The sequence below is a fragment of the Bufo bufo genome, chromosome 4 (genome assembly GCF_905171765.1).
Source record: "Bufo bufo chromosome 4, aBufBuf1.1, whole genome shotgun sequence".
NCBI lineage: Eukaryota > Metazoa > Chordata > Amphibia > Anura > Bufonidae > Bufo > Bufo bufo.
The window spans coordinates 277,272,824-277,298,272 of NC_053392.1; the positions used below are offsets into that span (position 1 = coordinate 277,272,824).

At 39.0% G+C, this 25,449-nt stretch overlaps 1 protein-coding gene across 4 annotated transcripts in view; it reads left to right on the plus strand.

Annotated features, from left to right (window-relative positions):
• ADGRB3 (adhesion G protein-coupled receptor B3) overlaps positions 1-25,449 on the plus strand; it is a 1,057,188-nt gene that overhangs the window by 933,486 nt on the left and 98,253 nt on the right. For all 4 annotated transcript variants that reach the window (XM_040428625.1, XM_040428624.1, XM_040428627.1 and 1 more), the window contains 3 exons: positions 19,698-19,848; positions 24,170-24,239; positions 25,334-25,400. In XM_040428625.1, the coding sequence (XP_040284559.1) occupies positions 19,698-19,848; positions 24,170-24,239; positions 25,334-25,400 (288 nt within the window). The remainder of the gene's footprint in view (positions 1-19,697; positions 19,849-24,169; positions 24,240-25,333; positions 25,401-25,449) is intronic.

Here is a 25,449-nt window from a genome sequence, read left to right on the forward strand (position 1 = left end):
GGGCCTGTCTTGCTCCCGTCTCATGCAGCAAGGAGAGAGGGCGCAATATGAGCACTCTTCTCTCCCCTCATTCTAGAGATAAGTGAGGGTCTGTGCTCAGAGCCCACTGATCTAAACTTTTGATATGTCCCTACAACATATCAAAAGTTTGTTCAAAGTACAGTGCCACTTTAAGGAATTTGTGCCCAATTATGAATGCTAGTCTATTTTTTTTGTCAAGGCACTTCAATTCACTCATTCTCACAGGTGAAAGGATCATGCAACCTGCTGACAGCGCAAGCTAAGCCTGCTTTGTTTTTCAGGCAACTGACATTTTAAGCGAGTCTTCCTGCTTTTTCTGGAGGTGATCTGATAACATTCATATGCTGAGAAGGCATTAGAAAGTACAGATAAAAATCTTGATGCACTGAAGCACTTTGTAATATATTCCAATTACAAAATGTTCCTTCCTCAATGGATTTTAACTTCTTTGCTTCCAATGTCTCTGAGCAATGTATTAATTGAAAGATATGTATTCATTCCCAAAAATTTATGGAAGCTCTATCAGGAAGAACATGCCCCCCTGAGCTGCTAACTTTGGGGATGGCAGTTAGGTGTTCAGGCATTCATATGTCCCTGTCAGGCAGAATATATGGTAAGCAAAACTTATAGCCCTGGTAATTCATTTTTCATTCCCCCCCCCCTGTCCTTATTCTTTACTAAACAATTCTGTACCTGGATGATTATAATTAGAGATGAGCCAAGGCATCAAAAATTGAGTTCGGCTGCCTTGCCAAAGTTCACATTAGTTTCTCATTTAACTCTTATTGGGGTGTCCACCTTGTTTAATAGATAAAGAATTTTCTATGTACAAACAAACTGAAAAAAAATGATGTGGTGTTAAACAGGCAGGAAGTGCTCAAACCCATATGCAGTTGTGCATGTATATACAGTGGAGCAAATCCTGCATTTGTGGCCCGTTGCTAATGGTACATACAGTGGAGGATGCCTGCAGCGGACCACAAGTACCACAATAAACATCCTACACAAGATAGCAATTATGTGGATGTGATAACCAATATAACAATATAATAATAGCAAAGACAGGTGCAGTCTGCGGACTTACTAAACCCTCAAACTGATGTTAAAATTGAGAGATTAGCCAACTTATCCTACTATGGAGGACATGTCTGATCCCGAGCACTGCGCTCAAGTAGCTCGGGTCCTAACACTCACCTACCTGAGCCGTATGGGCAATACCAGGGGCCAGTGGGCGAATTACAGGAGCGTGAGGTCCGACTCACAGACAACTCACCCGAGCTACTTGAGAAACCTTGGCGCGGTGCTAGGACTCAGATATGTCCTACATAGTAGGATATGTTGGCTAATCTGTCAATTTTAACATCAGTTTGAGGGTTTAGTAAGTCCGCAGAGTGCACCTGTCTTTGCTATTATTATATAGATAAACAATTCAATCAGGCCTTGATTCTGAAATTGGGGTGAATAACCTGTCTTGTTCTACCATTATTGGGGTGTCACCTTTGCTTAACTCCTTAAGGACACAGCCTTATTTCGCCTTAAGGACCAGGCCATTTTTTGCAAATCTGACCAGTGTCACTTTAAGTGGTGATAACTTTAAAACGGTTTGACACATATTGTACTTCATGACACTGGTAAAATGAAGTAAAAAAATAAATAAAAATTTTTTATAAAAAAATACCAAATTTACCAAAGATTTGTAAAAAATTGCTAATTTCGAAGTTTCAATTTCTCTACTTCTATAATACATAGTAAAACCTACAAAAATAGTTATTACTTTACATTCCCCATTGTCTACTTCATGTTTGGATCATTTTGGGAATGATATTTTATATTTTGGGGGATGTTACAAGGTTTAGAAGTTTGGAAGCAAATCTTGAAATTTTTCCAAAATTTTCAAAAACCCAATTTTTAGGGACCAGTTCAGGTCTGAAGTCACTTTGTGAGGCTTATATAATAGAAACCACCATTCTAGAAACTACACCCCTCAAGCTATTCAAAACAGATTTTCCAAACGTCGTTAACCCTTTAGGTGTTCCACAAGAGTTAATGGCAAATGGAGATAAAATTTCAGAATTTAGATTTTTTGGCAAATTTTCCATTTTCTATTTTTTCCAGTAACAAAGCAAGGGTTAACAGCCAAACAAAACTCAATATTTATTGCCCCGATTCTGTAGTTTGCAGAAACATCCCATATGTGGCCGTAAACTACTATACGGGCACACAGTAGGGCGTAGAGGGAAAGGTGCGCCATATGGTTTTTGGAAGGCTTTTGCTGGACTGGTTTATTTACACCATGTCCCATTTGAAGCCCTCCTGATGCACCCATAGAGTAGAAACTCCATAAAAGTGACCCCATCTAAGAAACTACACCCCTCAAGGTATTCAAAACTGATTTTACAAACTTTGTTAACCCTTCAGGTGTTGCACAAGAGTTATTGGCAAATGGGGATGAAATTTGAGAATTTCATTTTTTTGCCAAATTTTCCATTTTAACCCATTTTTTCCCACTAACAAAGCAAGGGTTAACAGCCAAACAAGACTGTATCTTTATTGCCCTGACTCTGCTGTTTCCATAAACACCCCATATTTGGCCTGTGCCCCAAAAAAGTTGTGGGGAGGGAGGGGGGGCAAGCGGCAGCACCCCTGGGCGGTCTAGGGTCACACAGCTGTGCTGTGGACCCCAGACACCCTACTTATATTCGTTATATTCGTAAATTCTAGCAATACAACCATTAGGAACTCAGATCTAAGTTGTAATCGCAATGCGATTAAGGCTGAGTTCACACGGGCGAGATTTCCGCGCGGGTGCAATGCGTGAGGTGAACGCATTGCACCGCACTGAATCCGCACCCATTCACTTCTATAGGGCTGTGCATATGAGCAATGATTTTCACGCATCACTTATGCGTTGCGTGAAAATCGCAGCATGCTCTATATTGTGCGTTTTTCACGCAACGCAGGACCCATAGAAGTGAATGGGGCTGAGTGAAAATCGCAAGCATCCGCAATCAAGTGCGGATGCGGTGCAATTTTCACGCATGGTTGCTAGGTGACAGTGTATTCATTGTATTATTTCCCCTTATAACATGGTTATAAGGGAAAATAATAGCATTCTTTAATACAGAATGCTTAGTAGGTGGTCAATTGAGGGTTAAAAAATAAAAAATAATTAACTCACCTTCTCCTCTTGATCGCGTAGCTGCCGGTCTCTTCTTACTTCTTTAATCATGCGCTGCTGACTAAAGGACCTGTGGTGACGTCAGATCACATGTTCCAATCGCATGGTCCATCACCACGGTTGCATTATGATTTGCTTTCTTAATATTTTCCACTGAAAATGTAGAACTTGAGGTACAATTATGAGATCTTTACTTGTGATAACATTTATAGAGCTTATGTTATTGCAACATTAGATAATAGTATTATTTTGTATATATCATTATCTTAAACATTTTCTACATATAATTATATTGTAAAAACAGATGTCCGAATATAAGTATTTCAGATGTATTTAAAATTCAAGGCTTGGTACAACTTCAGAGACATGGCACAACAAAGGGATTTTTGAGAATGCACAGTTTTGTAGAGTATGAACTACCAACAAGCTTTGCTTACAATTTACAGAGAATAAGATGAGATTAAGATTGGCTCTAATATAAACCTTAAAGCTCGGGTTTAATAACTCACACACTGGCAGAGGGGACTTTATATAGCAGTAAAACAGGTCAGATTTAAGTGACAAGTTGCCTATTTCTCGGAATGTAGTTTTTTGGGAAATAAGTCTATTATTGTGCTGTTGCCATTGAAATAGTGAGGCTTCTGCTTATGAGTTCCACTTTTATTTGTTAGGATGTTGTAAGGAACCTGCAGTCACCATCCAGACCCCTGCTAGCATGCCCAAAGCCTACCAGCCTTCTGAAACCTGTCCGGTTGGTATAAAACTAAGGCCCCTTTCACACGAGCGAGTATTCCATGCGGGTGCAATGCCTGACGTGAACGCATTGCACCCACACTGAATCCTGACCCATTCACTTCAATGGGGCTGTTTACATGAGCGTTGTTTTTCACGCATCACTTGTGCGCTGTGTGAAAATCGCAGCATGTTCTATATTATGCGTTTTTCACGCAACGCTGGCCCCATAGAAGTGAATGAGGCTGCGTGAAAAATGCATTGCAGCCGCAAGCTAGGATGGTTGCTAAGACATGTTAGTAAGCATTCCGATTTTTATCACGCGCATGCAAAACGCATTAAAACGCATTGCACTGGCGCTGAAAAAACTGAACAACGGAACGCAATCGCATTCAAAACTCACTGAACTTGCTTGCAGAATCACGCGATTTTTCCAGAATGCACCCCCAACGCATCAGGACCTAATCCGAGACGTTCGTCTGCAAGGGGCCTAAGACTACACTTAGGTGTTCCCCACCGCCCTTGGCTGTTAAAGACCCAGGATACGTCTGCAGATCCAGATAACAGATTACTCGTGCAGGCACACTAGTAGCAGCACACTAAGGCCGCATGCACACGGCAATGCACGGGCAACATCCGTGCAGCGGGCCAGACCCGTTCAACTTGAATGGGTCCGTGGTCTATCCGCACCGCAAAAAAAGTCATATTTATTTGCGGTGCGGAACAACGGAAAGAAACACCAGAGAAGCACTCTGTAGTGTATCCGGTGTTCCGTTCCGTGACTCCGTTCTGCATCCCCGGAATTGCGGACCCATTCAAGTGAATGGTTCCGCATCCGTGATGCGTGGTGCACACAGCCGGCAGCCGTGGATTGCCGACCCGCTCTTTGCGGGCTGCAATACGGTCACGGCCGTCCAACGGCCCTGTGCATGAGGCCTAAGAAGTGTCATTATGGAAGGTCAGAATACTTGGAGAGACAAACACAGTGATTGCAGCAAACATATCCAGGAACAAGCGAGAGAGTTGATGCCAGGAGAGTCGATGAGAGCCGAATCAGAAACAGAGGATAATCCAAAAACAAGCCACGGGTTAAACCCAGAGAAATCAATAGTATTCACAAAGTATAGAGCCCAGACAAACTAAATACCAGGCACTGATGATTGAGAGCTGCTGATTTGAATAAACAGACTAGGTCTATGATTGGACACAGAGACTGAGCCCTGATTGGCTTGCTTTCCAATGATACTGACAGATCCAGCAGCAGAGGCTTCTCTGGCCGGCATAGCATCCCTCCCAGGCGGACTCTGCACAGCAATACAAGGAGAGCCTCTGACGGTTGTGAAGGAATATAGACTTCTTTTTAGGTAACTTATGTGGGGAAAAAAATAATCAAATCAGTAATCAAGTAGCTTAATACTTTAAAAAAAAAAGTACATAATTAGAGGCATGTTGGTGATAGCAGTTGCCCATACAAAATGATGGAGATTTAACAGGAAAAATGAACCCGAAACATATTGAAGACTGAGCAAAAATGGAATAAATAGCATACACCAAATTTATAAATTATGTATGCAATTTTTTATGTAAATTGGTTTAGGACATGGCTAGTGATTGGGAGAAAAAAATGTATTCTACTTACAATATTTTGATAAAAATTGCACAATTGACATTATTTCCATTTTTGCCATCCACTAAATTCATGCATTTATGACATTATGGTGCTTAGTGGGAAATGAAATTCATTTATTGTAAGATGCACGCCTCTTAATTTTTAATATAAATGTGTTTAAAATTCTTCTCGCATAACATTCTGTTACCAGCACGGTATCCTGTCTGCACAGTAGAATAGTATAGCTCATGGATTAGTACTTTGTAATACTTCCATGGGCCAACTGAAAATAACTAAACATGGCATCGGTTACACAAGCAGTACCATTCTACTAAGTATCAGGGAAATATCACATCCATGGTCTAGTCGAATAGAAATAATGATGCCATGATAACTATTATCATGGTTATTGCAACAGCTTCACTGTGTGTGCATTTACGGTACCTGCAGCTATCTGTCCGTTTCTGTCTTGCTGTTAACCACCTCAGCCCCCAGTGCTTAAACACCCTGAAAGACCAGGCCACTTTTTACACTTCTGACCTACACTACTTTCACCGTTTATTGCTCGGTCATGCAACTTACCACCCAAATGAATTTTACCTCCTTTTCTTCTCACTAATAGAGCTTTCATTTGGTGGTATTTCATTGCTGCTGACATTTTTACTTTTTTTGTTATTAATCGAAATTTAACGATTTTTTTTGCAAAAAAATGACATTTTTCACTTTCAGTTGTAAAATTTTGCAAAAAAAACGAGATCCATATAGAAATTTTGCTCTAAATTTATAGTTCTACATGTCTTTGATAAAAAAAAAATGTTTGGGTAAAAAAAAAAAATGGTTTGGGTAAAAGTTATAGCGTTTACAAACTATGGTACAAAAATGTGAATTTCCGCTTTTTGAAGCAGCTCTGACTTTCTGAGCACCTGTCATGTTTCCTGAGGTTCTACAATGGCCAGACAGTACAAACACCCCACAAATGACCCCATTTCGGAAAGTACACACCCTAAGGTATTCGCTGATGGGCATAGTGAGTTCATAGAACTTTTTATTTTTTGTCACAAGTTAGCGGAAAATTATGATTTTTATTTTTTTATTTTTTTTTCTTACAAAGTCTCATATTCCACTAACTTGTGACAAAAAATAAAAACTTCTATGAACTCACTATGCCCATCACGAAATACCTTGGGGTCTCTTCTTTCCAAAATGGGGTCACTTGTGGGGTAGTTATACTGCCCTGGCATTTTAGGGGCCCAAATGTGTGGTAAGGAGTTTGAAATCAAATTCTGTAAAAAATGACCTGTGAAATCCGAAAGGTGCTCTTTGGAATATGGGCCCCTTTGCCCACCTAGGCTGCAAAAAAGTGTCACACATCTGGTATCTCCGTACTCAGGAGAAGGTGGGGAATGTGTTTTGGGGTGTCATTTTACATATACCCATGCTGGGTGAGATAAATATCTTGGTCAAATGCCAACTTTGTATAAAAAAATGGGAAAAGTTGTCTTTTGCCAAGATATTTCTCTCACCCAGCATGGGTATATGTAAAATGACACCCCAAAACACATTCCCCACCTTCTCCTGAGTACGGAGATACCAGATGTGTGACACTTTTTTGCAGCCTAGGTGGGCAAAGGGGCCCATATTCCAAAGAGCACCTTTCGGATTTCACAGGTCATTTTTTACAGAATTTGATTTCAAACTCCTTACCACACATTTGGGCCCCTAGAATGCCAGGGCAGTATAACTACCCCACAAGTGACCCCATTTTGGAAAGAAGAGACCCCAAGGTATTCGCTGATGGGCATAGTGAGTTCATGGAAGTTTTTATTTTTTGTCACAAGTTAGTGGAATATGAGACTTTGTATGAAAAAAAAAAAAAAAAAAATCAGCATTTTCCACTAACTTGTGACAAAAAATAAAAAATTCTAGGAACTCGCCATGCCCCTCACGGAATACCTTGGGGTGTCTTCTTTCCAAAATGGGGTCACTTGTGGGGTAGTTATACTGCCCTGGCATTTTCCAGGGGCCCTAATGTGTGGTAAGTAGGTAAATGACCTGTGAAATCCTAAAGGTGCTCTTTGGAATATGGGCCCCTTTGCCCACCTAGGCTGCAAAAAAGTGTCACACATCTGGTATCGCCGTATTCAGGAGAAGTTGGGGAATGTGTTTTGGGGTGTCATTTTACATATACCCTTGCTGGGTGAGAGAAATATCTTGGCAAAAGACAACTTTTCCCATTTTTTTATACAAAGTTGGCATTTGACCAAGATATTTCTCTCACCCAGCATGGGTATATGTAAAATGACACCCCAAAACACATTCCCCACCTTCTCCTGAGTACGGCGATACCAGATGTGTGACACTTTTTTGCAGCCTAGATGCGCAAAGGGGCCCAAATTCCTTTTAGGAGGGCATTTTTAGACATTTGGATACCAGACTTCTTCTCACGCTTTGGGGCCCCTAGAATGCCAGGGCAGTATAAATACCCCACATGTGACCCCATTTTGGAAAGAAGACACCCCAAGGTATTCAATGAGGGGCATGGCGAGTACATAGAAATTTTTTTTTTTTGGCACAAGTTAGCGGAAATTGATATTTTTAATTTTTTTCTCACAAAGTCTCCCGTTCCGCTAACTTGGGACAAAAATTTCAATCTTTCATGGACTCAATATGCCCCTCACGGAATACCTGGGGGTGTCTTCTTTCCGAAATGGGGTCACATGTGGGGTATTTATACTGCCCTGGCATTCTAGGGGCCCTAAAGCGTGAGAAGAAGTCTGGAATATAAATGTCTAAAAAATTTTACGCATTTGGTTTCCGTGAGGGGTATGGTGAGTTCATGTGAGATTTTATTTTTTGACACAAGTTAGTGGAATATGAGACTTTGTAAGAAAAAAAATAAAAAAATTCCGCTAACTTGGGCCAAAAAAATGTCTGAATGGAGCCTTACAGAGGGGTGATCAATGACAAGGGGGTGATCAATGACAGGGGGGTGATCAATGACAGGGGGGTGATCAATGACAGGGGGGTGATCAATGACAGGGGGGTGATCAATGACAGGGGGGTGATCAGGGAGTCTATATGGGGTGATAACCACAGTCATTGATCACGCCCGTGTAAGGCTTCATTCAGACGTCCGTATGCGTTTTGCGGATCCGATCCATCTATCAGTGCATCCGTAAAAATCATGCGGACGTCTGAATGGAGCTTTACAGGGGGGTAATCAATGACAGGGGGGTAATCAATGACAGGGGGGTGATCAGGGAGTCTATATGGGGTGATCACCACAGTCATTGATCACGCCCCTGTAAGGCTTCATTCAGACGTCCGTATGCGTTTTGCGGATCCGATCCATCTATCAGTGCATCCGTAAAAATCATGCGGACATCTGAATGGAGCTTTACAGGGGGGTAATCAATGACAGGGGGGTGATCAGGGAGTCTATATGGGGTGATCACCACAGTCATTGATCACGCCCCTGTAAGGCTTCATTCAGACGTCCGGATGCGTTTTGCGGATCCGATCCATCTATCAGTGCATCCGTAAAAATCATGCGGACATCTGAATGGAGCTTTACAGGGGGTTGATCAATGACAGGGGGGTGATCACCACAGTCATTGATCATGCCCCTGTAAGGCTTCATTCAGACGTCCGGATGCGTTTTGCGGATCGGATCCATCTATCAGTGCATCTGTAAAAATCATGCGGACATCTGAATGGCGCTTTACAGGGGGGTGATCAGGGAGTCTATATGGGGTGATCACCACAGTCATTGATCATGCCCCTGTAAGGCTTCATTCAGACGTCCGGATGCGTTTTGCGGATCGGATCCATCTATCAGTGCATCCGTAAAAATCATGCGGACATCTGAATGGAGCTTTACAGGGGGGTGATCAATGACAGGGGGGTGATCAGGGAGTCTATATGGGGTGATCACCACAGTCATTGATCACGCCCCTGTAAGGCTTCATTCAGACGTCCGGATGCGTTTTGCGGATCCGATCCATCTATCAGTGGATCCGTAAAAATCATGCGGACATCTGAATGGAGCTTTACAGGGGGGTGATCAATGACAGGGGGGTGATCAGGGAGTCTATATGGGGTGATCAGGGGTGATCAGGGGCTAATAAGGGGTTAATAAGTGACGGGGGGGGGGGTGTAGTGTAGTGTAGTGGTGCTTGGTGCTACTTTACTGAGCTACCTGTGTCCTCTGGTGGTCGATCCAAACAAAGGGGACCACCAGAGGACCAGGTAGCAGGTATATTAGACGCTGTTATCAAAACAGCGTCTAATATACCTGTTAGGGGTTAAAAAAAACACATCTCCAGCCTGCCAGCGAACGATCGCCGCTGGCAGGCTGGAGATCAACTCTCTTACCTTCCGTTCCTGTGAGCGCGCGCGCCTGTGTGCGCGCGTTCACAGGAAATCTCGGCCATCGCGAGATGACGCGTATATGCGTGACTGTGCGCAGCGCTGCCACCTCCGGAACGCGATCCTGCGTTAGGCGGTCCGGAGGTGGTTAATAAGGTTATCCATTAAACCATTCATTGGAGACAGGGAATAGAATGCAAGAGCTGCACAGACACTGTTAAGATGCCCGCAGAGGGTCACACGACTGACACTTTGTTTATTCCCTTCTGTTAGCCATAGGAACCATTAATGAGAACTAATTGGTGGGCTTAGCCATTTTTTTCAAGACAGGAGTCTGCTACACTGATATAAGAAAGGAATGGGAAAATAGATAGATATTTTCAAAAGGAGCTGTCAAAAATAAAAGGTGGTATCTGATTGGTTGCTATGGGCAACTAAGCCAGTTCTACTTTCCATCAGTTTGATAAATGACCCCATATGTTTAAAGCTTGACTACTCTCACATTTCTCTCCTGATTCATTTTTTTGAGTAAGAAGAAAAATGTCATCATTTGTTAAACAAATTTAGCACAAATTCAGATACAACTTTTTCCTGTATTTGGTTGTGTATGGTCGTTGTCTTAGTATCATGTGTTCTTTTGTTTCTTAATATTAAGTACTCCCTAAAAAGTTTTTTCTAGTACTGTACATTCTTTCTCTACATATCTGTAGTAGTACAATTTTCATGTTCTTAGAATGTACCCCGTGCCTTGCCTCTATGCAAAAAAACTGAACTGAAGCATATATGGACTATGTAAGACCAAAAAAAATGGCTGAACTGTTAAAGAGCTGCTGAAAGGAGAAAACTTGAAGCCCCTATTAAGTAATTTTTGCTCTAAATACTGATATGCAAATGATAGGAATTATCTGTAATTCCCTTTTGGTTTTCAACATACAGAAATATTCATCATGATATCTTATTTTTGCAAGATCTGGTATGGAAAATGAACATAATACTTGGCCAACAGATAAAAAGTACTATAGTAATGCATAGAGGTTAATGAATAATCTGACTGTAATCACATGTTATACCAAGGACAGTATTTCTTCGGCATTAAAGGCATTTCAGTATATTTTTAATTTTGCATATTTCTTTTTCAATCTTGACCTTTAAAATTCTTTGTAAAAATGCACTGGTTACATTGCTTCACATAGTACATGATTAATCACCTTTGGCTGTGCAGTAGCAACATCTTCTTTGGAAGTGGCACAGTTATTCTACAGTTTGCCAGGCACATGATCCACAGTGGGTTGTATCTGTCTGGCTTTTAAAATGCAATACCTGTTTGAGGATGATTTATAGTTGCATATGAATTGTTGTGTTCTAAATGATGCCCATGACCCAACACATATTGATAAAGATATCTTCATCGTTAACTCCTGTCATTAAATCCTATATGGCCAAACGTACAATATATGGACATTCCTCCAAATTATTGAGATCAGCTGCTGTAGCTACACCAATTCCAAAAGGAGCATAAAATCAAGCACACAGCCATGCAATATCAAGATTGGCAGCACCCAAATTCAGAGCCCAGTTGGTGTATGTCACCAGGTGGGCTCAGTCCAACTGACCTACACTGAATTTACAGGTTCCAAATGTTAGTAGTGACAGGACTCCTATTGAAATAGCAATTAGAAATTTTATTTCACCAACGTGCAACATTTTGACTAGAAACAGTCTTTCTCAAACTTACCTAGCTACAGATCATATACAAGTATGTATGCACGATATGACATCATCATAGAGGGATCCATATCCTGGGTCAGAGGTCAAAGGGTAACAACATGACACTGTTATGCAGCATAGAGCTCATTGAATACATAGTACAAAACATAACATGGTCATAATGAGACTGGCCTTGTTAGGTCAAAAATTACCTTATTTTCAACAAAATGAGTACCTAGAGATAAGAAGAAAACATCCTAGTGGGATAAGCAATCCAGTATAATTGAAGTGTTCCCAGTATGTCTGTGCGCATGTCTGAAAGTGTCTGCAGTGGCTCCCATCTATGGGCAGCATTTAACTAGAAGTGTTGTCATACGTGTAAACCAAAAGTGATGCAGAGGGGTCCAAGGATTCTGGGGCTAGCATTAAGCCAACCAGATGTTGGACATGCTAATTTGCATATATTTTCCCCAGAAACCAAAAGAAGTGTTGCCTAGCCTACAATATACCTCATTTGTACTAGGTGGTCCCTCTAATAGAAGTAATACCAGCCCAGAAGCCCCGAGGTCTGGTGAAGATCTCACTCTTTCTTCCCAGTGAGTGTTATATGCCAGTTGACATATATTTGATTTAAATCCAGATCAAATTATTTGGGAAATCAGACCTAAAATAAATTTCAACAAATTTGTTCATCTCTATTATAATATAAACATAACCCCCAATAGAACTATATTCAAGTCATAATCTATCCAAACATATACGTTGTTTGTTACCTTCTATATTTTTCCTCTTTCAAGGGGGTTTAACAGGGGCATTATTCTATTTAAATAGTTGGAATTAGTTTAAAAATTATCATTACTCACATAGGGGGAGATTTATCAAAACTGGTGTAAAGGAAAACTGGCTTAGTTGCCCATAGCAACCAATCAGATTCTACCAAAAGAGCTCGGAAAAATGAAAGGTGGAATCTGATTGGTGGCTATGGGCAACTAAGCCAGTTTTACTTTATATCAGTTTTGATAAATCTCCCCTATAGAGTCTACCTTGACAACACACAGGACATGGCTTGGACTTCCCACTCAGACAATCACAATCCAAGCCACTTCTTGTTTGTGTCAAGCCAAGAACAAGGAAATGGAGACCAGCAGAGAGTGGTAAGGAAATGGTAAGGTGAGTAATGATTCTTTCAGAGAAATTAGAGACCACTTAAACCCCAGAGTGGAGTGGGAGCCAAAGTCAGCCGATGGGAGTCGGAGCCGATGATAATCACTGTAATCATACTGACTCAGACAAGGAAGGTGAAGGGCCAGTTTTACTGGATAGGTAACACCGTAAAGACTAAACCAATAAAACTGTGGTGGAATCCGTTTTTTTTTTTTTTTTTGCGGACTGCAAAAAAACACATACGGTCGTGTGCATCTAGCCTTATCCAGGTAAAAACAAGCCATCATGCAGCTATCGTGTGTGAATGGAAAAATAAAACTTTTATGGCCTCAGAAAGTCAGGGAGTAAAAAATGAAAACGCAAAAACGGAAAATTGTCCAGTAATGAAGCGGTTAAGATGATGAGACATTGTGGCTGATCACAGCACTACTTTATTCATAGTGAATGAGTGTGTCTTTAGTAAATGTACTTTTATTATTTCAAGCCAGTGTCAGGATAATGCATCATGTTTCTCAGATTTATTATACAATAAATGCAATGTGGTAACTTTAGTTCAGTACAATGTTGGTTACACTTTATACTTTAGGTTTTGTAATATCTGAATTGTGACTCATAGAAACAAACATAGTCACTAGCTTTTCTTAGAATCTTCCATCTGTGACATCATTTACCTTCCCAATCAGTGTCGCTGATAATGATTTCCTGATGGTTGTGGGAAGCTGTAAATGTTAGTCATGGCTAAAGATGTCTAAAATATTCAGCTTGCTCCCAGTAACTGCTCTTGAAAACAATCCATAGCACAACAATGTGAAGTAGGATGCAGGCAGGGCTAATGCACAAATCCAAATAACTGATAAATAGATCAACATTTAAAAAATTACAATATCATATTTATAGACATTCACATAGCTTTATGCACGCCGCAATATGGCCACGGGATGCACACGTGCATGAGCCCTTACTCAAAGAGAGATGGGACTCTATTCTGTTTTAATTAACTCTTCATAATTCATAAATGAGTAATTTCCAATTAAAAAGGTAACATTCTGCAGCATTACAATTATAGGTTGACATTTTGTAGATGTTATTCTAGCTTGCGAAAATGTAGATTTTTCAGGAAATGTTAATTATCGGAACAGTCTAATATTGTAAATAGAATTGGGGATATTTATCAAAACTAGTGCAAAGGAATCCTGGCTTAGTTGCCATAGCAACCAATCAGATGCCACCTTTCATTTTTTTAGAACTCCTTTGGAAAATTAAAGGATCAATCTGATTGGTTGCTATGTGCAACTAAGTCAGCTTTCCTTTGCACCGGTTTTGATAAATCTCCCCAAATGTGTATCAAACTGATACAATGAAAAGTAGAGTGGTTATCCATGACAGCCAATCAGATCCCACCTTTCAATTCTCAGAGGCCCTTTGAAAAGTTAAAATAGCAGCTTTATTGATTGCATTGGACAACTACTGCATTTTCCATTGACACATCTTCTTAGTTATGTTTAGATTCTAGAATACTATGGAATCTTTCATTATTCTAAAGAGTTCTCAGAGTCTCGGGCAATCTAATGTACAATATATGTTGTGCAAGTTTGAATCAGGGTATCAGTCCTAAGCTGGGAATACACAATAGATAAATGTCTGTAGGATTGGCCAGAAATATAGTGTATATGGGGGCAGCCTATCCACCAACATTTGCCATCAAAGGAGATTTGGTTTGATGGCAATTTTTAGGTAGAAAGTAATTAATTCAATCGGCTGATAACACAGCAAGCATTGTCTGTGTCTTTATCTAAGGAGATCGTAAAGATCTCTCCCAAATATCTTTATTAATATACCTTAGAATAATGGGAGTAACTGGGAGTTTCAAGGCGGTTACAATACTTAACATTAGACATGGCAGATTTACATAATTACACGTGATAGCATATTGGCACGTGATAGTTCAATTGTCTGAAACTGGACCCAATTTGGACACGAATACTGACCAACTAGATCTATTATATGTGGAAAATCAACAAACATTTCCTAGAATCTCTGAGAACATTGATACATATCTGCTCACACTGCATCTTTCGCAAACTTCATTGTGTTTCGAGTTGAGTGAAATACTCCCTTTTCCTTACAAATATCCGTGTCACAGCACAATTACAGATGGCTTTCAGAATGTGTTCTAAGGCCAAGTTGTTATGGAACAGTGGAATAGGTGATAAAGTTCATACAGAATACAAATAGACAAAATTAGGGTTCGGCTATACTGATATACAGTACAGACCAAAAGTTTAGACACACCTTCTCATTCAAAGAGTTTTCTTTATTTTCATGACTATGAAAATTGTAGATTCACACTGAAGGCATCAAAACTACGAATTAACACATGTGGAATTATATACATAACAAACAAGTGTGAAACAACTGAAAATATGTCATATTCTAGGTTCTTCAAAGTAGCCACCTTTTGCTTTGATTACTGCTTTGCACACTCTTGGCATTCTCTTGATGAGCTTCAAGAGGTAGTCCCCTGAAATGGTTTTCACTTCACAGGTGTGCCCTGTCAGGTTTAATAAGTGGGATTTCTTGCCTTATAAATGGGGTTGGGACCATCAGTTGCGTTGAGGAGAAGTCAGGTGGATACACAGCTGATTGTCCTACTGAATAGACTGTTAGAATTTGTATTATGGCAAGAAAAAAGCAGCTAAGTAAAGAAAAACGAGTGGCCATCATTACTTTAAGAAATGAAGGTCAGTCAGTCAGCCGGAAAATTGGGAAAACTTTGAAAGTAAGGGCTATTTGACCATGAAGGAGAGTGATGGGGTGCTGTGCCAGATGACCTGGCCTCCACAGTCACCGGACCTGAACCCAATGGAGATGGTTTGGGGTGAGCTGGACCGCAGAGTGAAGGCAAAAGGGCCAACAAGTGCTAAGCATCTCTGGGAACTCCTTCAAGACTGTTGGAAGACCATTTCAGGGGACTACCTCTTGAAGCTCATCAAGAGAATGCCAAGAGTGTGCAAATCAGTAATCAAAGCAAAAGGTGGCTACTTTGAAGAACCTAGAATATGACATTTTCAGTTGTTTCACACTTGTTTGTTATGTATATAATTCCACATGTGTTAATTCATAGTTTTGATGCCTTCATAGTCATGAAAATAAAGAAAACTCTTTGAATGAGAAGGTGTGTCCAAACTTTTGGTCTGTACTGTATATGTATACATAAATCATAGATATATAAGGTTAGCATTGACCATTACTCTCACACTGCTCTGTTGTTCTGCAGAATATATCGGATGAAAAAATGCTAAACTTTTAAGGAAAATCTATGCTTGCATCTTGTTTCCTTACTTCAGTAATACACACCAATGGAGGCTTGAAGGAAAGTTTTTATCTACCGATTTACCCAATGTGCAATTATCTGCTAGCATATTATTTTCCAAATGAATTTCCATATCTACATTAATAATGGTTTATTTTGGACATATTTGAACCTCTTTCTGTTATGTCAATGAGACATATTAGTAGATGCCATCTAGGGATGAGCGAATCAACTTCGGATGAAACATCTAAAGTCAATTTGCATAAAACTTTGTTTCAATACTGTACGGACCGAGCAGTATTAGAATGTATTGGCTCCGATGAGCCGAAGTTATTACTTCGCAAAGTCTCACGAGACTTTGCGTAATAACTTCATAAATTAATTTTGTACTGTGAAAAACCATTTCCAGAACTCGGGTTCGGTTCTAAGGTACCACTTTTTTTTTTACAGTATAAATTATTTTATGAAGTTATTACGCAAAGTCTCACAAGACTTCACAAAGTAATAACTTCGGCTCATCTGAGCCAATACATTCTAATACTGTACGGAGCGCTCGATCCGTACAGTATTAAAACAAAGTTTTATGCGAATCGACTTCAGATGTATTATCCGAAGTCGATTCGCTCATCCCTAATGCCATCCACAAATATCTGTGCCCAGAACTATTTTTTTACTTGATAATCATAGAGATAACATGCACAATAGAGTCCTACTGAAATCATCAGTTGGTAGGAGTCCCAACACACTGACCCAATGGATGACATCTTCTTAGATGTCTGAACAAGATGTTAGTAAATGTCTAAAGGTAAAGCATAACTTTGTATATTCTGGATACTTATTGCATTTAGACCCTGTCCCTCAACATCTGCTTTACTTAAAAGAATGAACATACCCTACCACAATAATAATTATTTATGCAATATGAAAATATAGATATTTGACTTAACATCTACCAAAAGTAATTGTAAAGAAAACCAGCATAAGGGTCCATTCACACGTCCGTTTTGGTGTTCCGCATCCGTTCCGATTAAAAACGGAACGTTATGCGGATCCATTCATTTTCATTGGAATCCGCAAATAACCGAACAGCACTCATGGTGCTCTCCGATTCCGTGATTCCGTTCCGTTCCGTGGGTTCCGTTATTCGGATCCTGGAAAAAAATATACCCTGTCCTACTATTTGTCCGATTTTGCATTCCGTCATCCAATTCTAGTCAATGGATCCGTCAAAAATGCGGATGACATGCTAAAAGCATCCTCATGTCATCCAGATTTTCGGATCCGCAAAAAACAGGAACGTTTATCTGGAAAGGTAAAAATACTGACGTGTGAATGCACCCTAAAAGGCACAAAGTTGTTTTCAATTCAGGAATTTTGATTTGATATATAAGAATAGAGAAATGTATAATGGAATCAGGAAAAGTAGAAACGTGCCAGCATCATCAAGCCTAGGCTGCTTTAGTCATAGTTTTTAAAGACTAATTATCAAGTCTCTCATGGTGATAACACTTGCTATTCTGAATTCAGCACTTGATACTAGCTCTTCTACAACATCATGGATATTTATATGCCTTACCTATTTACTGAATCATGTTACTTTATTACTCAGCACAGTCACACATTCATGTCAGATCTAGCCTTTTATTGTGGCTATAGATGCCCTATGGATGTGTCTTGTCTATGCATTTACACGAGACTGTATGTAAACCTACTTAGTAAGACATAATAATGCCCCAGTGTATTAGGAGACCGGTTCAACACTAAATCTTGTCTTCTAACATTTTGAATCAAAAATTGCATACTTACTAGAACTATTTATGAATACAATTATCACAGATTTCTAATAGGGGGACCAAAGAAAATCATAGAAATGGCATTACAGTACAAAAAATACTTTTGTTGAAAACAGTTAATTAAAAAAAAAAAAATTGTTAAAACCAGTACAAAAATACCTTTGTTAACTGTACAGTATATTCAATTTCCACTTTGCTTCAGACACTAGATAAATTCCTAGCTGACACTTGGCTGGGTGAAAATTTTTGAACCCAGTAAAATGAATGTTGTCAGAAGCTGACAACTACATTTTAAATTGGGAAGGAAATAATGCTAGCTATTACCACAATGACTATGGAACCATGCACAAAGCAAACCATGCAGAGAAGTGTCCTAATGATCATAAAACCATAGGCACTATGGGGAAAATTTATCAAACTGGTCTAAAGGAAAACTGGTGTAGCAAACAATCAGATTCCATCTTTCATTTTTCAGCGTTCCTTTGGAAAATCAAAGACTCAGATTGTTTGCTATGTGCTACTAAATCAGTTTTCCTTTCCCTCAGTTTTGGTAAATCTCCTCTTACGTGCAATATTCTTCCCTAGAAGTACTAATTTTAGGGGAAAATCCCTCTGTAAGGCATGTATAGGAGAGGAGCATACCACAGTTTTGTTCTCACAAATTCTATATGAATCCATGAGAAGAAAACATTAGTGGCATAGATTATTGTCCCACAGATTTTTAGATTTCTGTCTCTATAATATGGATCCATAATATGGAATTCATTTCAAGCCTTTAGGGTTCATGTATACTAGTAAATTATGGCTCCATCGAGGATCTGGGAAACAATTTTCTGATTCCACACCTATGGCTCAAAATACATGTTGTAATATGTATGCAGTTAATACAAGCCACTTACTAATGTGTTGTTGTTTTTCATATTGCCTCCTTTGCTGGCTTGATTCATGATTCCATCACATTGTACACTCGTTTCCATCACATTATACACTCATGCTCATTACCATGGTTGTGACCACCCTGCAATCTATCAGTAATGGTAGTGTTTGCACACCATAGAAAAATGCACTATGTGAGCTCCCATGGGTCCGGTCACCAGAGATGTCTTCACTTTTTCCTATATTGTGCAAGCACGGCCACCGCTGATGGATTGCAGGGTGGTCGTAACCATGGAAACAAGAAATGTATATGATAGAAAAATGAGTACAGGCAGCAAAAAAGAAATATAGATAATACATTACTAAGTACCTTTCTCTACATGATAAATGCCACTTGCTGAAGTGACACAACCCCTTTTTAAGTACTTTATCAAAACAAAAAGTATTTAAAAAAATTCTGTCATGAAGCTTGGGATCACTTCTTATTTAGACCTAGATGGCTCCACTGCCTAAGTATGATATATACAACACATTTTCAGTTCTATTTAGGTCTATAAATTTACAGCTGTATTATCACCGCTGGATGAGGAACCAGTCTACTTGTATGATCTCTCTTGTGGTGTATCTAATAGACTTTGGGATAACAGAAGACTAAAAAGTGTTTTCTTTTGTATAGTTAATCTTTCATTTTCAAGTCTGTACATGTAAAACATTACAGGCGTCATTTATCAAACTGGTGTAAAGTAGTACTGGCTTAGTTGTCCATCTAAGTTGTTCCACCTTTCATTTTTGACAGCTCCTTTGAAAGGTGGATTCTGATTGGTTGCTCTGGGCAACTAAACCAGTTCTACCTTATACCAGTTTGGTAAATGACCCCTTACATCCTTTTTTATTTGCCTAAAATAATCAACCAAATATTTTGCTTCTTTTTCTCAGGGTATTTGCACCATGACCACAGCCTTCCTACACTTCTTCTTCCTAGCGTCCTTCTGCTGGGTTTTGACAGAAGCCTGGCAGTCCTATATGGCCGTCACTGGGAAAATTAGAACAAGAGTTATAAGAAAACGGTTTCTGTGCCTCGGTTGGGGTATGTTTTTTAAGAGATTGAAAACTAAAGAATTACTAATTTTCTTAAGAATAGTCATGTACAGTACACATTGGAAAGACATTTGAATATGGTGCTGTATTTTATTGTGGCAAGTGTACATGAGTAGTAATATTTTATCAATCCATCTATTGTCCATATATCTCTTATCTATTTCTCTATATATTATCTATCTATCTCATATCTAGTAGTGTTGATCTCGAATATTCTAATCGCAATTTTTTATCTCGAATATCGGCACTTTGAGAATTTGCGAAGATGTAGAATATAGTGCTATATATTCGTAATCGCGAATATTCTAGGTTATTTTTTCATCAGTAACCTCCCTCCTTGGTTGTGGGCCAATGAGAAGTCTGCAATATCTTTGTCAGAGTTTAGCAACATCCCTAGCAACCAATAGGAAAGTTGCCTACCCCTTACTATATAAGAAACTCCCCAGCAGCCATTTTCTGCAATTTTTTTTGCAGTTCTGAGAGAGAGACACAGTGTCATTGCTGTGCTCTGTGCTTTCATCTGGATCCTATTCCTTATCCAATTACATTAGATAGTTAGTTAGCTCATATATATATATATATATATATATATATATATGTATACAGTGGGATGCGAAAGTTTGGGCAACCTTGTTAATCGTCATGATTTTCCTGTTCGTTGGTTGTTACGATAAAAAATGTCAGTTAAATATATCATATAGGAGACACACACAGTGATATTTGAGAAGTGAAATGAAGTTTATTGGATTTACAGAAAGTGTGCTATAATTGTTTAAACAAAATTAGGCAGGTGCATAAATTTGGGCACTGTTGTCATTTTATTGATTCAAAAACCTTTAGAACTAATTATTGGAACTCAAATTGGCTTGGTAAGCTCAGTGACCCTTGACCTACATACACAGGTGAATCCAATTATGAGAGAGTATTTAAGGGGGTCAATTGTAAGTTTCCCTCCTCTTTTAATTTTCTCTGAAGAGTAGCAACATGGGGGTCTCAAAACAACTCTCAAATGACCTGAAGACAAAGATTGTTCACCATCATGGTTTAGGGGAAGGATACAGAAAGCTGTCTCAGAGATTTCAGCTGTTTGTTTCCACAGTTAGGAACATATTGAGGAAATGGAAGACCACAGGCTCAGTTCAAGTTAAGGCTCGAAGTGGCAGACCAAGAAAAATCTCGGATAGACAGAAGCGACGAATGGTGAGAACAGTCAGAGTCAACCCACAGACCAGCACCAAAGACCTACAACATCATCTTGTTGCAGATGAAGTCACTGTGCATCGTTCAATCATTCGGCGCACTTTACACAAGGAGATGCTGTATGCGAGAGTGATGCAGAGGAAGCCTTTTCTCCGCCCACAGCACAAAAAGTGCCGCTTGAGGTGGGCTAAAGCACATTTGGACAAGCCAGCTTCATTTTGGAATAAGGTCCTGTGGACTGATGAATCTAAAATTTAGTTATTTGGCCATAACAAGGGGCGTTATGCATGGAGGAAAAAGAACACAGCATTCCAAGAAAATCACCTGCTACCTACAGTAAAATATGGTGGTGGTTCCATCATGCTGTGGGGCTGTGTGGCCAGTGCAGGGACTGGGAATCTTGTCAAAGTTAAGGGACGCATGGATTCCACTCAGTATCAGCAGATTCTGGAGACCAATGTCCAGGAATCAGTGACAAAGCTGAAGCTGCGCCGGGGCTGGATCTTTCAACAAGACAACGACCCTAAACACTGCTCAAAATCCACTAAGGCATTTATGCAGAGGAACAAGTACAACGTTCTGGAATGGCCATCTCAGTCCCCAGACCTGAATATAATTGAAAATCTGTGGTGTGACTTAAAGAGAGCTGTCCATGCTCGGAAGCCATCAAACTTGAATGAACTACAGATGTTTTGTAAAGAGGAATGGTCCAAAATACCTTCAACCAGAATCCAGACTCTCATTGGAACCTACAGGAAGCGTTTAGAGGCTGTAATTTCTGCAAAAGGAGGATCTACTAAATAATGATTTCATTTCTTTTTTGTGGTGCCCAAATTTATGCACCTGCCTAATTTTGTTTAAACAATTATGGCACACTTTCTGTAAATCCAATAAACTTCATTTCACTTCTCAAATATCACTGTGTGTGTCTCCTATATGAAATATATTTAACTGACATTTTTTATCGTAACAACCAACGATTTATACAGGAAAATCATGACGATTAACAAGGTTGCCCAAACTTTCGCATCCCACTGTATATATAATACAGATAGTTAGTGAGAGATAGTCAGTGTAGGTTAGATGGTGATATAGTGTAGCTGATAGGTGCCAGTGCAGGGTGTTAGGTAGTGTGATAGGAATTACTGTTTCTCTGCTGTCCATACATACATGCTACAGACATAGTGATGTGATGTCAGAACAATACTTAGTACACCAATCAGTAATATCTACTCAGAACTGATAAAATGTGAAGTTGCATGTATTGCGCAAAAAAATATGCGCATCATTAGTGCCGATTTGCGCAATCACAAAAATAATGACTGGCGATCACAAATTCTAGAATTCGTGAATTTATTGCGAAAAATTCACGAAAAATCTCAAAAACGAATCTTGCCTATGCCGCTCATCACTAATATCTAGCTATCTATCTAATTATGTATATATCATCTGACTAATTATGTATCTACTATCTATCTGTCTATATATCTATATGTCTGTCTCTTTCTATATGTCTCTATCTTATAGACGGTTAATATTGTAAAAAATTATTTTCTGCTGTATAATGCAAGTTTCCAGGTGCAGAATTGTTCTTTTTAACCGTAGGACCTCCCTGGATTCTCTATTTTTCACACTTCTGTGCTTTCAAACAAATAGAAAACTGTGGGTTTTACCACATAATAGGGAACCACAATATCATTTTGACCTGCTGATTATATTGATTACATCACACTGAGCTCAAATACATTTCCTAGATTTTCTGACAAAATACAGTTCAAGGTCATTCTACCTTCCTCTTCCGTGGAAAAAGAAGAAAGAGGGAGCATAAAATAAAACACGCATAAACACATCATTTACACATGCAACGTAATGATGACATTTATCTAATGGATTGCCCAAACCTTACGAACAAAAACCACAACCCAGAGAAAAGAAGGGAACAAATTACTGCAAGTCTAGTTTGCATTTTACGCTTTGTGATGAAAAAAGTTGAGCTGTAACCAAGCAACCTCTGAGTAATTTATCCACTGCTGAAATCTAACAGCATGTGAAAAATATACCGCACGATAAATTATTCATTTATGGCAAATAGATGACCACATCTGTACTGCTCATATATCATTTAATACAATGCATTGTGTAGCTCGATTATTTTTAAAATGCATTTGTAACCTAATTCATATGCATGCAGAACAATTTACAAAATCATTCATGGAATAATCCAGTATTCAGCAATAAGGATAGGCCAATCACACACTGATTGCTTCAAATAAGCTGACATATCTAAATGGGCATTTATCCATTTCAGATTCTTCTTTAAAATTCCAAGCAGAACCCATTTAGGTGGAGCATGGTTAAACTTAGCTATTAATCCATATGCACTTGAAGGTAATCAATCAGTATCCCAGGTAGCTTCATATTGTAAAATAAGCATGTTCCTAAGCCAAAATTAAAGGGGTCATTCCCTCCTTTACTATGGATGGCTAATCCTCAGGGTAGGTTTGATTGGTGGGGGGTCTCAGCTGATTCATAGTTTCTCTGGTCCCAGATGTTTGAGCTACACAGCTCCGTCACTTCAATGGGAGAAGCACTGCAGTAACCAGTTTCTTCCACTGCACCATACTGAGGTGTGTTCTTCTGGAGACCCCTTCTGGTCCCAGAGCTGAATAAATATTAATCGCCTATCCTGGGGAAAGAGTGTATAACTCCTTTAAGATTAGGTTCTCACAGTTTTGGGCTCTATGTAGAATTTTCCTGACCTGTATGTCCAAGGTGCCAACAGTAACCAAATATATGGCAAAATAGGTTCCTTTTCCCTAGTATGTGCCATCATACCTTTGCCTCAATTGAATTGAAAGTGGAGTCAACGCTTTTGAACTGTATGCAAAATTAATGTATACAGTAGTTTGTGGAAGCAATTGGAGTCACTGACAAAGGTGTGTGACGCTGACTGTTTGAAATGTATGTTTTTGGTGAACATTTTTAAATGTTCCTGTTGAACCTACAAGTAAACTACTATGCTTCATTAACATGTCGTGGTTTATAGAGTTTTACTTTTTGATGATCTTGAAATACTTATCAATAATAGTACCTTTTTTTTTTTCCTTCAGGGTTGCCAGCATTAGTTGTGGCTATATCAATGGGATTTACAAAAGCAAAGGGATATGGGACTCCACACTAGTAAGTTACCTGTTTCATTGAGTAATATATGTCATTTAGTTCTATAGATGTTGATATAGATCTACTATCTTTTTAACCATTCTTAGTTTATTAGTAAATTAACTTGGAATGGATTTTCTATAGTTCAGATTTCCACTGAATAGTAAAGAAGCTTATGCCTCACATGCATAGCATTTAGATTATCATTTTATGTACATGTTTGAAACAATTTTTTCACCAATACATTCAAAATATATAACAATTAAGTTAAGTTACGAATAGTCTTGATTAAAAAGATTTTTACAATTTTGTGTCAATGCCACACCTATGTTTCTAAGGTTACAGACTACAAACAAGTTTTAGGAGTCTGATCGCGTAGTCACCATTCCCCCTTCTTAAAAAGTTCCCTAATTCTTTCTAATGTACATTCAGTGCAGCATGTACCTGGAAGAATCATCTAAACATGTATATCATCTATACTGCATGTAGAGCATTAACAAAAGACAAGTTGCCCCAAAGAGTATAAGGACTGGATATAAAGTGAAATTAACTTGCTAAACAAAACATGTGTAATAGATTAATGAAGCCCACACTATAGTCAGTTTTTACAGCAGCATAGTACATAATGGATCTTTGATAGAATTAGTCTATTTATGGCTTCCTCAGGAGAGCTAGTAACAGATTCTGTTCAATGGAAGTGCTCATTAATCATATAAATCAATCTTCCATCCTGGTATTACAAAAGAGGAGTGAGGGTACAGTACTTGCTCTTGACTAAATCAGAGATCATAAAATGTCACCATTGGTACGGTACATAGGTGGTTCCTAAAGCATCATGGATGAATAAGTATGTTAAAGTACATTAGTGTCTATGGGATATATAGCCTGTTTTAGCCAACCTACTATAAAATGACTTTATTATGAAGGTTCTAATCTTAATTGATTAACTAAGGATGCACAATTCTTAATTCAGATCGTTGTTATGGGCTTGGTATTTAAATGCATATCCATGGAGTCAAAGAAAATAGGACAGCAAAATAGACAGTTAAACTGAGTACAGAAGCATAAAGTTTTATGACATACTATATAATTTTCTTTGTTAATTCAATTTGCAGCTGCTGGTTGTCACTTGAAGGAGGGCTTCTGTATGCTTTTGTTGGACCTGCTGCTGCTGTTGTCTTGGTAAAATGAACATTTATTTTTTAGCTTGGTTTAGTCTAGTTTGCTTAGT